This window comes from Haliaeetus albicilla, chromosome Z (assembly GCF_947461875.1).
Source record: "Haliaeetus albicilla chromosome Z, bHalAlb1.1, whole genome shotgun sequence".
Lineage (NCBI taxonomy): Eukaryota > Metazoa > Chordata > Aves > Accipitriformes > Accipitridae > Haliaeetus > Haliaeetus albicilla.
The window spans coordinates 36,319,756-36,336,371 of NC_091516.1; the positions used below are offsets into that span (position 1 = coordinate 36,319,756).

General features: G+C 40.6%; 2 protein-coding genes across 15 annotated transcripts in view; one reads left to right on the forward strand and one right to left on the reverse strand.

Moving 5' to 3' along the window:
• SECISBP2 (SECIS binding protein 2) overlaps positions 1 to 3,108 on the forward strand; it is a 41,232-nt gene extending 38,124 nt beyond the window's left edge. For all 4 annotated transcript variants that reach the window (XM_069775837.1, XM_069775838.1, XM_069775840.1 and 1 more), the window contains 3 exons: positions 965 to 1,089; positions 2,010 to 2,165; positions 2,348 to 3,108. The gene's annotated coding sequence lies outside the window, so the exon portion shown is untranslated. The remainder of the gene's footprint in view (positions 1 to 964; positions 1,090 to 2,009; positions 2,166 to 2,347) is intronic.
• Positions 1 to 16,616, reverse strand: part of SEMA4D (semaphorin 4D) — a 99,688-nt gene that overhangs the window by 7,524 nt on the left and 75,548 nt on the right. For 7 of the 11 annotated variants that reach the window (XM_069775845.1, XM_069775842.1, XM_069775844.1 and 4 more), the window contains 5 exons: positions 16,013 to 16,235; positions 15,453 to 15,568; positions 11,077 to 11,249; positions 10,807 to 10,850; positions 7,196 to 9,674 (listed from right to left, as the gene is read on the reverse strand). In XM_069775845.1, the coding sequence (XP_069631946.1) occupies positions 8,758 to 9,674; positions 10,807 to 10,850; positions 11,077 to 11,249; positions 15,453 to 15,568; positions 16,013 to 16,235 (1,473 nt within the window). In that variant the 3' untranslated portion in view covers positions 7,196 to 8,757. Of the gene's footprint in view, positions 1 to 6,621; positions 6,829 to 7,195; positions 9,675 to 10,806; positions 10,851 to 11,076; positions 11,250 to 15,452; positions 15,569 to 16,012; positions 16,236 to 16,616 lie in introns of those variants that run through there. The other 4 variants (XM_069775849.1, XM_069775852.1, XM_069775851.1 and 1 more) reach the window with 4 other exon arrangements.

Below are 16,616 nucleotides of genomic sequence, written 5' to 3' on the forward strand. Positions count from 1 at the left end.
AATTGCTGACAACCTAGCAAAATAATAGAAATAGTAAATGAAGCAATCAGGAGGGTAACAGATTGGAAAAGTGGGGAAAGAAAGAATCTTTAAATTGAGAAAGCATCTTTGTAGTTTTCTAAAAATAGTGCACAAGGTAGGTAGCCTGTATCTCAGATAACGGGGTTTTTTGTAGTTTTGTGCGTCTTGGTGGTTGCTTTTGGTGGTTTTTTTTTTTTTTAAAGCAGGCACAATACATTCTAGAAAATAAACTGGAAATGGCTTGACAGCAATGAAAAAAAAAAAAACACTTAAGCCAAGGAAAACAGACCTCTCTGAAATGCCAACAAAGAATATTACTTCAAACACCAAATCATTCATACTGAAAAACACATGACACACTCCTTCAAAAACCTGGTGCCTTTGTTAAATTACTAGTCCATTTGTGTAACATCAACACCACAAGTTGATGCAGCCTTATTAAGGCAGATTAAAAGCAGGAAGTGCTTCCTGTGAAATGCAAACCACATAAAAGCTGGAAGAAGTAGCCAGTCACCAGCAGAGGCGATGCACAGTGCATGCAGATCAAAGTAGGACACCGCATCTGCCTTCTCAGAATGGAATTTAAAAGCAGATTGGGAAAATGGCTGACTCGCCTATGAGATGAAGATGCAATTCGTAACTGCCCATGCTTCCTAGCATGAACAGCATTTATTTAGATATTCTCCAAGTGGATCCCAGAAAAGGTTTTGCAGTTGGAACCCAGATAATTGCCTGTGAAGAATAATTAAATGAAACACTAGCAAGCTAGAACCAGGGACTAGTTATTTTGGGCCCTCGTATTGGCTAACAAGGCTACTACATTAAGTTTTAAAATAAAGTGAAGAAAATTGGAGAACACATTTTAGGGAGTAACATGCTCTCCAGAAATCACTCCTGCTCTAAAGAGAGCGTAAGCTAAGGCTTTTGCTCCTTTGCTTGCCAGATGGATCTAGCAGGAAGATAACTGAAGAGATGGAAATGAGATTTTCATCGCCACTGAGGGAACAATGCACATGTCACGCTCAAGCAGCTCTGCTAAGCAAATTCTGCTGAAACCATTAAAAAAAGGTGAGAACTATGTTCCAAATCAGTACCCAGTTTATCAGCCATGACACTGAGAGATTAATTATTACAAGTCTACAGGTTGTAGCCCTTGTGTGGAAGACAAAAGTGTACAGGTAGTCAGTCTGCAAACTGGGCTGGCAGGGGTAACAGGAAATTCTGAGGAAAAGAGCATAAAATCACGGTTATGTTCCAGAGACTCCAACACCAGCCCAAACCCATCACATCTCACTAGGCAGTACTGGGAAATCCAGCTTCTCAATCATAGCCAGGGTTTAGGAGTTAGTACCAGTGTACTGCTCCAAGCTGAGACATTACTGAATCACAGTTGCATATTGGCCAGGAGAAAAACAGTTTAAATATCTATGTTGAATTCAGAAGGAAAAAAGCTAAGCTGGGAGGTCAAGTAAAACCTTGTAAGCAAATAGTACATAGAAGCAAGTAACACCAAAGTGAATATCTCTCCTGAGAGAAGACACATGCCAGAAGTCATTTAGAAATTACATCTGGATCTTCTCCTTTTATAATGTATATATATAATGTATGTATAATGTTCAGTGTATGACACTGTGCAAGGTAAGATTCAATTCAGCAGAAAAAAAATGAAGGAAATCTTTTGAGGAAGAATTAATAAGACACTCTTGGTTCTACTCCTCCTCCTCAATCTCCCCTTTTTTAACTTGATGTTCCTTATGTTTAAGTTATGTTTACATTGATCTTATTCTAGTCCTTACAAGAAAATAATGGGGGGGGGGGGGATTCTTCCTGCACACCTTTCCACAAATTTCTTAGCTTGACCGTAACCTTTACATATAGAACTGCACAGCAAAAGAAATTTCTACAGAAATTTTTTAAAATCTGCTGTTGATGCCAGAATTTAAGAATGCATCATCCACCCCATAATCCTTACAGAAATTAATTTTCAGTTGTTTTACAGATGTTACTATGGAGGAAGCCACCAGAGCCAGGGTAACACCAAAACTTAACAAAGGTGTTTAATGCTGTCGGTTTTGCATGCAGAGTTAGATGTCAGAGTGCCACAGCAAGCCCTGATGTCTGAAAAAAGAAGTGCCAATGTTCAGGTAAGGTTACTGCAGCCCTAAGATACTGCACTCTAAAATAACAAGAAGGATACTTTTAATGTCTGTGATTTTTATGCAAAATGGTCTGCAATACTTACTTTATTTTATACTCTTAAGTCTTCGAAGTCCTTTTCTGTTAATGTATTAAAGGAACAATCTTATTTTTTCAACTTATCTTCTAGATGCATCTCAAATAATAAAAAAACAAGTGGCATGTCAGAGATCTGCACAAAGGAATGGTTTTATCATACCAAGATGCCTTTAAATGATGAATGTTCAGTCAGTGCAGAAATCACTGAAAGAAGTGGTGCAAACTACAAAATTAAATGTTTACAGCTACTGTCAGAGTACTGTAGCCAGAGGCCGAAACTGAGTCACAGGCAGACAGCATGGGATAAAACTCCAAAGGTCTGCGGAGAAGCTAATTCGTAAAGCGGGATATGGAACTGTTTAACAAGGTACAAATTTAGCATTTTCATGAGGATAAAGATAAGCCAACCACAGATTACTAAGCAACCATACAGATTAAAGTCAAGAGTATTGCTTCAACAAAGCATCACCACTGAAATCTCCAAATGTACCGCATAAAAATTTAAAAATTATTTTAGAAAGTTTTAAAATATTTGTGCAGTGGATTGAATTGTCCTGGGAGATGCAGAGCTTTTCCTTTCTAGGCTATCAGTTAAACCACTTTCAGGTTTCAAAAACTAATGATGTATCTGTCCACAGGCATAATTATTAAGAAACACTGACGAAGGCAGGAAGAAGAGATGTTCTGGGCATTATTTTATATAACAGTTCACAGGAAGAAAAAAAAGCTGGAAAACTGCAACTGATGATAAGACACAAGTGTTATGTCCACGGAAAACTGCTATTTGGTATTTGTGTTCTTGTAAAAGTAGAATACAGTTAACAACCAAAGTAAACTCCCTTTTAAGACACATTTAAATGCTGTAATTTGTAGTCCTAGACAAACATTTCGTTGTCTAGCACAAAGTACTTTTCCTATGCAGGCTCATTCTGCTCTGGGTGCTGCATACGCCCATGCCTCTCCTGACTGAGCTCTTAATGCACTGCACCAGGTCAACCAACCAGAGCACCCCAGGGCACCACGGGTGATGCAATTATCTAAAAAACCTCACACAGGAATGACTTATGAAGCCACTACCAGAGAGAAAGCTGACTCACTTCTGTGCATAGGTCAGTCTCTGAGAGATGAGCACCTTCTCCCAGAGGCAAATCGGGCACACCTTGGGATGTAGGGACTTTGGAGCCCTCCTGCTGCGACCCGTGTCGCACAAGCACTTGGAGACACCAGTACAGCCAGCCCCCAGACACAGCCCTGGGCAAAGTCTGTCTCAGAGTCACTCTGCAGGCACTTTGTCTAGTTTTACTCAGTCTGCAGCAGCGCTGTGTGAAGTGCAGCGCGTCACATTTTCCCCACCCTTCTGCACACCTTTCAGTGCAGCTCCAAACTTCACCAAAGAGACAAAAACTGTAGTGAATTACTTGCGATTCTGATTCTTGCGAGTTACAGATCTTTTCCCACATGGATGTGGGAAGCTTTCTTGCACTCCCTTTAAAATAGCATGTCCGCAGGGAACAGGCATTGTACGTGGGTGTTATCAGATACCCATCTCAGTATCTCCATGAAACAGTAACTCCCTTTAAAGTATATTGCTGAGTTTGCAGAATTTTTATGTTCACACTCCAGGGGTTACTTTAATGAGACTAAAAAAGTTAAGAAACCATTGTGGAAAAACTCCAGCTTCAGACAAACTAAGGGAGCAGGTAAGACTTCTGACATCATGGACACTGAGAGTCTGAATCTGCAAGCCAAAAATACAAATAAAGCATAATGTTTTGCACTGTTTCTGATTATAAATGCATTTAAATTGTTGCTCAGCACTTAGAATATTCTAGTATGTCATTCGTCTGTGAAGTTAAGGTCAAGGATATACTACTCTACAGCTAGGGGAGGAGGTGTCAGTAAAACATCTTTAAGCAGAACTAAAACTGCTAGAAAGAGCCTGTTTCTACCATACGCAAGTTCAACAGAGCACACCAGAGAAACTATAAAGCAGGTGTATACATCATCAACTCGCTGCCTTTCCCCTGCACCAGATGGTGTAGTGTTTTGTTCAACTTATTTAAAGCCTGCTTCAAATGCCTTTAAAGAGTTTAAAAATTCTGTAATGAGACAGAAAAGTTCTATTAGAAAAAGTATATAGGAAACCTGAAGTCTGCCAGTGTGTCATCTAGCAGACAGTTTTTCTGAGAAATGTGAAGATGTGAGGCTCTTCAGGGGAGTAGAGAGAAACAGGGAGGAACTTTGTGAAAGGAGATGTATGCCTTCCTTTTCAGGAACGGCTGGAGTACTCCATTCTTGAAAAAACTCATTTTCCAGGAAAAAAAAAACCAAACCAAAACCCAACACCACCACCTGTATGTGACAAGTGGCTGTTTATGCTGTATCCACTTTACAGTTACAAGGTTGTAAAATACTATCCTTAGGCAAGCTTTCAGGTTAAAACATGTGGGCTGAGCAGGAGATGAGCAAGAGAACTCACCAACTCCTGCTGAGTTTCCAGAGAGCTTGAAACAGGCATTTACAATGTAGAAGAGGAAGAGATTCAGTAGTTCTCATAAAAATAACATTAGAAACTTAATTAAGAATAAGCTTCAGGTTTTTGACTGGATGATGTGGCAATCTATGTATTTGCATCATACATTTGCTGATACCACATCCTTTAGGCAGACCAGGTATGACATTTAATTCTGCCAGTCTCATTAACCCTCCCACTCCTTGTGAACACCTTATATTTTACCTTATATTCATAGCTGAGGGAAATAAAGTTCCATTACAGCTATGCTTATATACAGAAACATCAACAGGCACTGAAGGAACATGAATAAATCCAAATAGAGAGCTTCCTAGTAAAAGCATTTGCTTAGTCACCCTCCACCCAGGATAAATCTATACATTCTCACCTGCAGGTCCCAGAAAGATACAAAAGATCTAGATCAGTTTGGTGTGCTGGTTTGCATTTGTTGGTTGGGTTTTTTTAAATCAACAGAATAAAGTTGTAATTCTGGGTAAGAGAAGGGTGTGATCTATCAGCCAAATGTCTTGTTTCCCAAAGGGAGTAAAAGCCACATCTGTAACACAGAGTCCAGTCCTTCACTGCTTTCTGAGAGAAGTTGGAAACATTTCCACAGCTGGCTCATCTCACCCCTGCCTGCACCATCACTGCACCTCTTGGATGTCTGATTCCTGTTACAGTTTCTTCCACAATTCATCCCTACCTCCTCAGGAGTGAATTCCGCATGCTGACTTTAGGACACTGCTCCTCCTTTCTTAAGCTCACTGCCAAGGCAATTACAATTACTGACAATTTCATAAAAGCAGCACATGAGTACCATGTTAAAACAGACATTGCTGGATGAAAAAAGTAATTTTAAAACAAATCTGAGATCTGTAGCACGATTATCAAACTATTTAAATGCTTTGTGCTATTTACGCTACTATTACAATTTTTTTCATGACAGACAACAAGAAGTTTCTGAATTGCTGATAGCAACAGTGAACAAATTATTGCTGAAAGATCTTTTCCAACCTAAATGACTCTATGATTCCATTCTATGAAAGAACCCTGATCCTGCTGTTGGTTATTTTTAGCCATGGAAATACAAATCATGCCTTTGTTAAGACCTACTCTAATAAAGATTTATGCATTTTGATCTGATTCCCTGTCACACTAACACACTCTGACTAACAGACAGAACAATATGAAACAATGCTACTTTTTAAAAATTAATCTTTATCTATAATTTCTTCTTTTAAGGAATAAGGTTACATTTTAAGAACCTCTTTAGATCCATTAGATCTCACTTAGCTTAAACAGGCAACTACTATCCAAACAAAAGCTGAAAGACAAATGTTAAATTTCTATAGAAAAAATAGCTTTGTCCTTCTCCTGTACACCTCAGATAATGTATTCTTTGTAAAATGCATGTTGTCATTACTGGAAGTACTTTACCATTTGAAGTAAGTTAAGACTAAAAAGGAATAACTGACCTGGTCCAGAAAAATATACTAAATTCAAATCCAAAAGAAGTGTACTTTTTAAACAGCATACATACTGAAACTGAAAATACTTAACAGGTTAAACATCCGTATGCAATCATGATTCAGTGAACTTCAGCATGCAAGTGAGCCTATAAAATCAATTGACTATTAATATACTAAAGTAGGCTGCTAAATCAGAGCCTGCATTTTACAGCACAGTATTCACAGTGCCAGATTCTTGGTAACAGCATGTTGACATTACATCCCCAAATGGTCTTTTTCTTTCTTTTTTAGACATCAAAAAAGTAAAACATACACAGTACATGGCGACGTATCTAAATCTTTAATGTAGAAAATGCTGGTTTATACAGGGGTCCTCCAACTTACCTGTGGCTTGGCAGAAGAGGTGAAAGGGTCCCCGGATACTAACATGCTGTGCCTGGTCACTTAGGAAAGGTGGCAACAACATGACCTTTACAGGGTCTGTGCTAGACCAAACATCAGGCTGGGTACTGGTGGGTGAAAGAGGTGAATCACTTCCCACACAGGACAAAAAGGAGGTACCAGTAGGAGGGAAAGGTATAGGAGATGAGGCTGTGTGACAGAAGAGGACAGAAAAGAAAAAAAAAAAAGAGGGTACTAAGGAAAAAAGTTGTAAGAAATACATCACACACTGAAGAAATAATGCAAAAAGACAAATGAACTTTATAAGGGTAAGAGGAAGTGTCCCTAGGTGCCTAGAGAAGAGCGCTTTCCTCCTTCACCCACGTTTCTTTTTCCAACCTTCCAATCCCTCCCCGCTCCCCCGCCCCGGGTTATAAGCCATTCAACTAAAGCTGAGAAGAGAATCTGCTTCAAATCAATTACAGAAGTTTTCACTTTTTCCCCTTAACGGAAACCACAAGGAACCTTAGTACTTGCAATATGGAAAGCAGTGTCATTGTGTCAAGTTTCACAAAAGTCAAGATATAATACAATTTATTTTAATATTTATTCTGTTATATGTACATAATTAAAAATAGAAAAATAAAACCAAACTGAATCTTATAAAATATAAACTGTTTACACTAAGATGGTCTAAATTATGTTCACATGAAAGTTCAACATAGAAAAGCAGCCCAGGCATACTGCTATTTACTGTTAAAATGTATTCTACTTCTAGCAATATTTACACAAAGATGCAGTGAGAGGAACAATTCTTCAGGACTGTACCGCACAAAATGCTTTTACAGACAAACAGTGCTGCTGTGAACCAGGCTGAGAACAAATGCACACTTTCACGTTTGCAGGCATGATTCACATAAACAGTTCAAACGACTGATTGTTTGAGCAGCTCCAGTTTCAGTCTCCAGTTGCATAGGAGATTGGAAGATGTCATCCAGAAAGGGTGACGCTGCAAAGATTTGTCACAAAAAGAAGCTGAGTTATTTCTGAATCTGGAAAAAAGAAGAAAAATCGGCAATGTTTTGTCATCAGGCTGTATGCTAACAGTCCATTCCAGTGAGTCACTAGCTGAATTATTGTAGTTAATTCTTCTCGATTCCTGTTTTGCTTCCACAGTGCAAAAAACCTCTCTGTGTCACTGCTGACAGCTGCTTGCCTGCACTGTTTTATTAAAAAAAAAAAAAAAACCACAACAAACCCACCCCAAAACCAGCAAAAAAATCCAGTTTTGTATAGAAAATAGAATGTGACTATGTCCAGCTTGCTGGTCAAGGGGGAAGAAGAAAAAAAAAAGGAAAGAAAAAGCATTCCTAAATCTATTATTTCCTCCCTCCCATCCCCCACTTACTCCATGTTTTGTACTGATACTGTTGTACCTAAATTTCTAGAAAGCAGCAAAGAAAAAAGCCTTTAAACAAGATTATCCCTGAGAGTCTTACACAAATTGAGCCAACGCTATCCCCATTATACCTTAAAATTTAAGATACTTAAAAAGCAGTTAAAAAAATTAACTTTAACCAACTAAAGAGACCTAGTGTGCCAAAACACAAAGCATAAAACTAAAAATAATAACTAGAAGCAAAGAAAAAAAATGTCCCAATCTGGACAAAAGTCTATAATTTACCAATCTGATAAACTAAACTTAATTTCCAATTTGGAATTAAAATGAAACTAGGTCTTTTTTTAACGGCAGCTAAAATGTGTAGACTGAAGTACTTTTTTAAAGCCAACTGAATTAGAAAGTTACTTTTATCCTATGGAAGAACAGGGCTGAAGAACAAGCAAGTAACTGTTCACAAGAGCAAAGCGCTCAGTGGGGGAAAAACTGGGAACAAACAAATGGTGATCTGAAACTGGCCATTTGAAAAAAAAAAGACAATACAACACAAGATGCTATGGTCTGCAGACAAGAACACCACTTCTCTAATCTGGCGAGATCTGAAAGCAAATTGGCTTGCTGTACAGCTTAAGCATGTATCCCCACTATGGCTCAGCTGTGACACCCACGCTCTCTGTGCTCAAATAGCTAGCTGCAGGACCACAGCTGATTTCCACCACTGAAATGGACGATTGGGTCCTTCAGTCCCCCTCTGCGTCCGAGTCGGCATACTTGAGTTCACACTTGACATCAAAGGGCTTGGCCTTGGCCTCTCGGGATGCCTGCGAATCCCCAGGCTGAAGCTGGCCGTTCCCGCAGTCAGGCTCAGTCTCGTAGCCGGTGTCATGCGCCGGCTTTGGCTGCTCCCCACTCTGGTGGCTGACACTGCCTTGTTCCACCAGCGTCTCCTTCACACTTTGCTCACAATCAGAAAAATCTGACTTTGTTTTCTTCTTACCAAGCAGCATGACAGAGCGGAATTTCAAGCACTGCCCTGGCAAGTACCCTTTGTAACAATTGTAGGAGAGCAGGCACAAGAAAAGAATAAAAAAGAAGAGGAAGAGGAACATCAACAGGAAGTTATCGTTTGACTTGAGGAACATTGTCTTTTCCGGGACTGCGTCAGGAATTGAATTGAAGAGCTCTGTGTTGGAGGCTGCACTTGTTAGGACAGGGCCAATGGGCTTTGTTACTATCCTTGCTGTTGTTACTGGTACCATATGAGCGGTTGAGGTGTGAGCAGTAGACCCCTCAGTTGATACAGCTGACACTTTTGGCACATCGCTATTACCTTCTGTTGGTGCAGCTGCTGTGGTAGGGCCCACCGTGGTATGCTGGATCTTTTTCAGTTCCAAAACATGCTTAGCCAGCACTTGAGAAAATTTCTTATTCTTCACCTTTTCTTCTGACAAACACTGGTAAACACCGCTGTCTCCTTCCGATAAATTGAAGATAAGTAGCGCCTTTTCCAGCAGACGGTACTTGGGACTCTCCACTCTCAGCACATCATCTTTGAACTTCCAAACTACCTGTGCCAGGTTGGACTTTTGAGAACACTTGAGTTCTGCTGTGCTCCCATGCTTGAATGTATGCTGTAGGGAATTCTCTCTTACTTTATCTGGAACATCAAAATAAATGTGCAGAGTATCAGCAATGATTCCCATTTGCTCTCATCTGTACAGTTTCACGAGATTGTGCTATAGCCTTAACGGAAACGTAGAGATTATGGCATTCAGATTACCTCATAAGATCAAGATGACAGCATGCAAGAATCTCAGTGAAATACCAAGCTACAGCTGCGTGCAAGACATCAAGCCAGACTAAGAGACAGGACACCTCAAACTCTAAGACAGCCTCCACTTCTAGATAAAGATGAGACCTTGTTGATCCACAACTGAGCATGCATCTGAGACGAGTCATTGTTTGAGACAAGATGCTGAACTTGGTATCACTTTATATGCACTTAGTGCATTTTAAGTAAATCAGCAACTACAAAATATGCAAGAAAAACTGAACAAAGTGCTGTTACTCAAACTCTCTTCTAAAAAAATATCAGCACTTACGGCACACCCACAATGCAGCACCATAAATTAACAAAAAAAACCCAAGCAGAACTCTCATGGAGGTCCATGCTCTGCTTGGATTAGAAATAGAAACAGAGTAAATCAAACTCTTAAGAGCTTTGTTTACTGCAGTACAAATCTCTAATACTACTCTTCTTCAAGATCTCCTTGATCTAGTGGCAGCAGCACACACTATAAAGAAAGGACCTGTGGTTACTTGCCTTAAAACACTATGGAGGTTACTTCAGCTGCTCTGTGTCATGTTCTGACTCCCTCTCCCCTCTCACCATAAAACCAGCTTTTTTCAGGATCATTTAATCTGATCCAGCAGCAATAACCAAGCACTTATCAAGGCTCACAGTAGAATGTCAAATGCTGTATCACAGAGACAGAGCCCTCTGCACTAGAAGTACTTATAGTAAATATTGCTTTCATTCACAAGTTGCTGTTGAGGTGCCCCTGTTCATTTTCAGGGGTTTGTGCACTGCACACTGAAATATATACAAACACAGACATTTTAAGACAACATGCAGGCTGTACAGATGCTCAAATATTCAAAAGCAGAATATCATACCTATTAAAATAGAAATGAATGTCCAGATAATCACAAACACCAAGGTGAACTAAACACAACTCTTTCACCACTTCACCTAGACATGTGAAACAGCTCTTCAAAGACTAACTCACCAGAACAAGATGATGCATCTCCACCTATGTTCTGAATCCAGTTCCTGTAAAAGTAAGTCCAAGCATTACAACTTCAAATCTCGTTTCCTACAGCCTACCCATCCTCTCATACCAAGTACGATTCATCTTATCAAATAGCACAAGCAGACATGGATAGATAGGAAAGTCTGCATTTGAAAACATTCACTTAAAAAAAAGCCTGTTATCCGTAAGGGGCAAGACTGATGCAATACAGATTGTAACTGTAAAGTAATCAAAGACTACCATTACCTTTCAATTTCACTTTCTTTAAAAATATCAGTGCAGGAAGCTTCAAGGGGTTTCCAAGCACAGTAAGGATCCCTTGCTAAAACACAGTCAACACAAGTGGTGTACTTGTCACAGAATGCCACTGGCGACTGAACCACACCAGAATTTGAACCAGCATAGAGGTATCTTCTGCCCTAAAAAAAAAAAAAAAAAAAAAAAGCACAACAAAAAAACCACAGCCAATCACTTTCACAAAGCTGAACAATCCAATTCATGAACCAGTTTAAATGTTAGAAGTAAAGAGTTGCATACACACAACCATGTTTGTAAGAACTGGAGCATGAGGGGAATAAGCATTTTGATTAGCTTTTTTTTCTAGAAAGGAAAGGAAACTTATCTCGAAAATATTCAGCAATGCTGGAAGTGCAAAAAGACAAAACGAACAAAAACCTGAAATAGCTACAGTTTATGAGAATGGAAAGCAACCACGTCTAACTAGGGCTTTATCACACAGTTTTCCACAAATACATATGCACCAACAATGCTCCTATGAGGCAAGGCAAGCCTGTGCTCATGATAAAGCTGCAGCAGGCACACACTAGCCTTAACAGGCAAGGCTTGCTTGTATGTAGGACCTGCTCCTGCTCCTGTTAACCCAAAGCAGCCCTACTGCCTTCAGCTCTTCTACCAGTCGGGTCTCTGCAGCCACATCAGCATCAGCCTTACAAGAGTCAAATGCAGCTGCCTACTTGCTACTCAAGGAAGAACACCAGTTAGTCTCCAAAGGAAACAGCACTGGCATGACACCTAGGAAAAGGGGGATATAAACAGAACGGCTGTTTGACCCACTGTTGCTGAGGTTCCCCAAAAAGTCTCACTCTGAGCACAGCAGGAAAAGACCACACTAATTCCAAACATCCTTCTCATGAAAGCCAGGCAGCTGCCTTATTTCACTCATCTGTTTCAAAGCTCAAGGAAACTAATGGCTAAAGGCACACTGTGAATTTACATAAAATTATGCAAAGCCTCAAGAAAGGGGCCTGTGCTGCAACCCAAAACCACCAGTGACCGACCGTCCAGTCCTTTTGAGAGGCTGTGCGTAGAAAGCTGAACAGCACACCCCACCTTGGCAGTGGGTTGGCTTCATCCTGAGCAGAATACCGAGTGGATTTATCAGCACCCTACCACAGTTGTCATGGCAAATGAGCCAGATCGAAGCACAGAGTGGCTTTTCCTGTACTGCAGCCATACTGATCTCAGTATGTAGAAATGTACTCAGGGGTCATATCTGCAGTGAGACTGCTTGACTCCGGCAGGATGAATATAGTCACAAAGTGATGGGCAGATATCCAAGAAAGATTTCTAGTAGACATTTCTTCAAAAACCTCATGGTTGTGGTGCAGACTTTTGGTCTTGACATCAGCAACAGCCTCAAGAAAACAACTAACAGGACATCTTGGGGCTGAATTTAGGTTTTGGGGCTCCCTGGCACTCTTTCACTGAAGTTGTAAGGAGGTTTTGCCATGAGAACTCGGAACAGGTTAGTCTCTTTAATGCAATGATCATGAGGAAGTCTGTCTTAAAATTAAGCTAACGAACAATGCATTCTGACTAACAGCAGTCTCTAGAGGAAGCTGCAGACCAACCACAAATCAGTTGGATCCATCTCATATATGAAGCAGGCAGACAGCTTTCAAGAAAACTCTTGATACTGGAAGTTGAAAGACAAAACTGCATCAAAAAAGAATCTGCTTGCACTGCTGGAAGATAAGACTTAGAAACAAACTTCAGCAACATACATTCAAATGCAGTCTTTCATGCTGGAATTTAACTTAGGTTAGTGTTGGACTACGTTGCAGTGCCCACAGAAGGAAGTCTGCAGTGTTGGAGACATACAACTTTCTAGGAAAAGCTTCCCACTCTGCCAGAAAGCTCCCCCAATGCACTGAGCACTGCTCACCTCTCTAGTGCTCTACTAGCTAACATCCAAGCCAACAGTGCAACACTGCACATGGGCTGTAGCGTCTCAGCGTGGTTCCCAGCTGGTATATCCATGAGTTCAGAGGACTCATCAGCAGACCATCTTAAAAGATCCCGACATATCTTTCAGTCAAGCAGGAGTTATGAAGATCTACTGTAGGCTCATCTGACTCTGCCCACCACCCTCCAAACAAGGTGGAATATATGGGAAGGGCCTGAGGGATACTGCAACAAAGCGTACAGAAAGGACTCTGACTCCAGAGAGATCTCAAGCCCACCATCAGGCTTAACAACTATTACCCTCTTGTGGTTAATCCATTACTACGGGATGCCACTACACATATCACAATACCAGCTCTATGAAGGACTTCAGTAGCTACTGACTGTGACTGCTACTGTGATGTCCAAGGAGGTAGAAACCTGCGTTTTCATGCTGGGGAGCAGAAGTAATCCCTGCTTGGGTGGTACCGCAACTATACAGCTTTCATGACTCTGACACCTGACCCAACCTCTAACTCCTCGCTGCTGAAAAGGGCCACTGCTTTTATGGGAATGTACTGGGCAGCACTGCTTCGGTTTTGGGTGTTAGTTTTATGTGTTGAAAACTATTCTAGCAAGATGGAAATTTTCCCTTGCAGAAGATTTAAGATGTTACTCTCCACGGTGCCATGCAGGAAGCAGCGTTTTGTTTCAATCCTAAACTTTGAGAGAAGTTTCTCTGTGAAAAGACAGCATATTTCCTGTGCAGCCCCTATGCCATGTCTCACACTGCACCCTTTCCGGATATTCTTGAACTGAGAACGTGTCACCTGGATTCAGAATGAATTCAGTGCCATCATTTCTACACTAACCTTGGCTACCAAGAGTGTGCTGAAACTGCAAGATCATGTGTCTTTGGTATCAGGCTGTAACACCTATCCCTTCCCTTCCACTCCCCAAAAATGGGGGAATCAGAATTAAGCCAGTGTATGAATGATCCCAAAATTTACCCACAATTAGAAGAATGGGCATTAGCATATTTATTAGAATAGTTATCTATCATTATCTTCTATCACAGGGCAAATGCTGAAACCTCCTGTCAAAGCAAGGCATTTGAGGCTTTGCAGATAGAGCAGAAGAAACCAACAAACATTTTTTTATTTTTTTAGATATATATATACACATATATACACACACACATATGTATACACATATTTAAAGTTGCCAGTGTGATGCATCATACAAAAATAATACAAACTTATTTACTGAAATCTATGAGCACCAAAGTTTTAATCACTGAATTCATTTGCCTATCAAAACTATACTCTGTCCTCAAGACTTCTTTCTATTACAAGCGTGAAATGACAAATAAGTGTGCAAGAGGAGCTTGAAAGAATTATGGCATAAAGTTCTCTTTGACTGAGCTGATCATGCTGGCATGCAAAGTTTTATTAAATATCACACAAAAATAAAAGATGTTTGTAAGATATCTTGGCAGTATTCCTAAATCCCTAGCTGCAGAGCATTTATCAATCACGAGGTAGCTACTAAATGCTAGTATTAGTACCGGACACTTCAAAAGAATTATTCTTTCCTTAAGAAACCCAAAAATTTTGCCAGTTGAGGGGTCTGATGCTACAAGCCACTGCTTAAGGTAATAATTTCATAGATATTCACAAATTTGCAGATAACTAGGGCCAGAAGCCTAACTTGTGTACAAAGTACACACAGTGATTATCCTCCCACTGTCACAAAACCACTCCAAGATTAAAACCAAATGACTGATAATAGCACAGAACAACCACTGGGTTTGGAGCCCACGGCAAGACTTGTGTCCCCTAGCTGGAGTTGCAGCTGGTGCCCTGCTGGGCAGACAGGACCTCACCAGAGGTCCGCACCCCCAGCCACACCAACGTGATGGCTCTCACAATACATTTAGTATGCAGGAACCTGTGGGATGTGGGACAGCAGAAACCAATTAGTTACACAATTATCAGTCTCTCTGCTAGGCAGGACTGTTCTCTCAGGTTTATTTCCTCAGAAAGATGTACCACTCCTCTGCTAGAGCCTCGAGGATTTTTCCTCACGCATTAGCAACGGCCACAAGGGGTCAGAATTTTACATTACTGCTGACCTGAAAACCGGTACCTTGAAACACATTACCCAGTCTCTACACATGGAAGCCAAGTGAAGACCTGCACACCTGTGCCCCCACCCCACCACTTTCCCCGTATCTACAGACCTTCAGAAGCTTGTCACCTACCAAACACACTGAAATGCAGCAGGCAATATGCGATACTGCTGCAGAGCAAGGAGTTACAGATGCAGCTTTTTGCTCTGCGTACAGTGATGGTCATCTTCCATCACAACCAGGTTACAAGGTAGTACTAAAAAGTTTTGTGGAAGAGCAAAATGAGCGTGATGCTTATAGCACTTACTTTTTTGGATGAAAGCAAGAGAGTTTGGACTGGCTCAAAGTTTGGAAAAAGCTGTGTTTCTTCAATAATATGCATTCCATTTTCATAGCTGATAGCTTTGTGCAGGGCTCCTCGATCTGAAACAACAAAACAATGTATTTAAGTAAGATTGTTAAAATAAAAGGGGGAGGGGGGGCACGGAATGGCACTATTGCTGTAAGTTGTCTCAGTAATCTGCTTGCTGTTCAGCTGAAGACTTCACACAACTCTGTGCCAATGCCAAGCATTAAATCTGCCATTGTAAGAAATTGTGAGCAATTTAGGGACAAAGAATGACCAGTTAGGTCCTACCTTACACGTGCTTTTGCTGCACTCATTGCAGTTCTGCAGTTCTTTTCCTACAATGCTTTGGCAAAGCACACAAGATTCTCCACTTACTCACCATGGCCCCTTACTTGTTAATGAAAACACCAGCTGGTGTAAAAGCACTGTAAATATGGCAATCTCAAGAGTTTCTCTTAGAACTTACTTCAGCCTAAAGAATCAGTGCATCATCAAAAAAAGTGTTTTGCAGAACTCACCTGTACTGATGAACATAACATCATATATGGTGCCATTGAGTGCTCTGACTCTGTCTACTACAATCTGGGTATACTTCACATCTCGTTTTACTAGTCGAGGTCTGTCTCCCATCGGGGTCACTGAGTCATCCATTAGAGGATGATCTTTAACAAACTGCAATGTTTTGTCTGGTAAATTCAGAGAGCTCATGTAGTTTGACGCTCTGGCTTCATTGTTTATACACTAGCAGCAGTGGTGAGGGAGGGGGAAGAAACAAACCAAAAAAGAGACAATCAAATTACATCATTTACTTGGACAAAATAGAGACAATTAACAGCAGGTATATGCATTTTCTTCTCCGCATTATTTTGGCCACTAAGCACACCTTTACATTACACTCATTCTACTGAGGAAGGTCCTCAGGTCTCACAGCACTTTGGCTTCTGTGATGTACTAATCACCGAGCTTCAGACTACATTTTTGTTTAGGCCCAAAATGCATTTTAGGAAAATATTCTTTCTGGAGTCTCATGCTTCTTAACTGCTTTTAACTATCCCCTCATTCAGCAATAGCAACAAGATGACCGCAAGGAACATGAGAAAGTAAGAAAAGTGTGAAAGACAC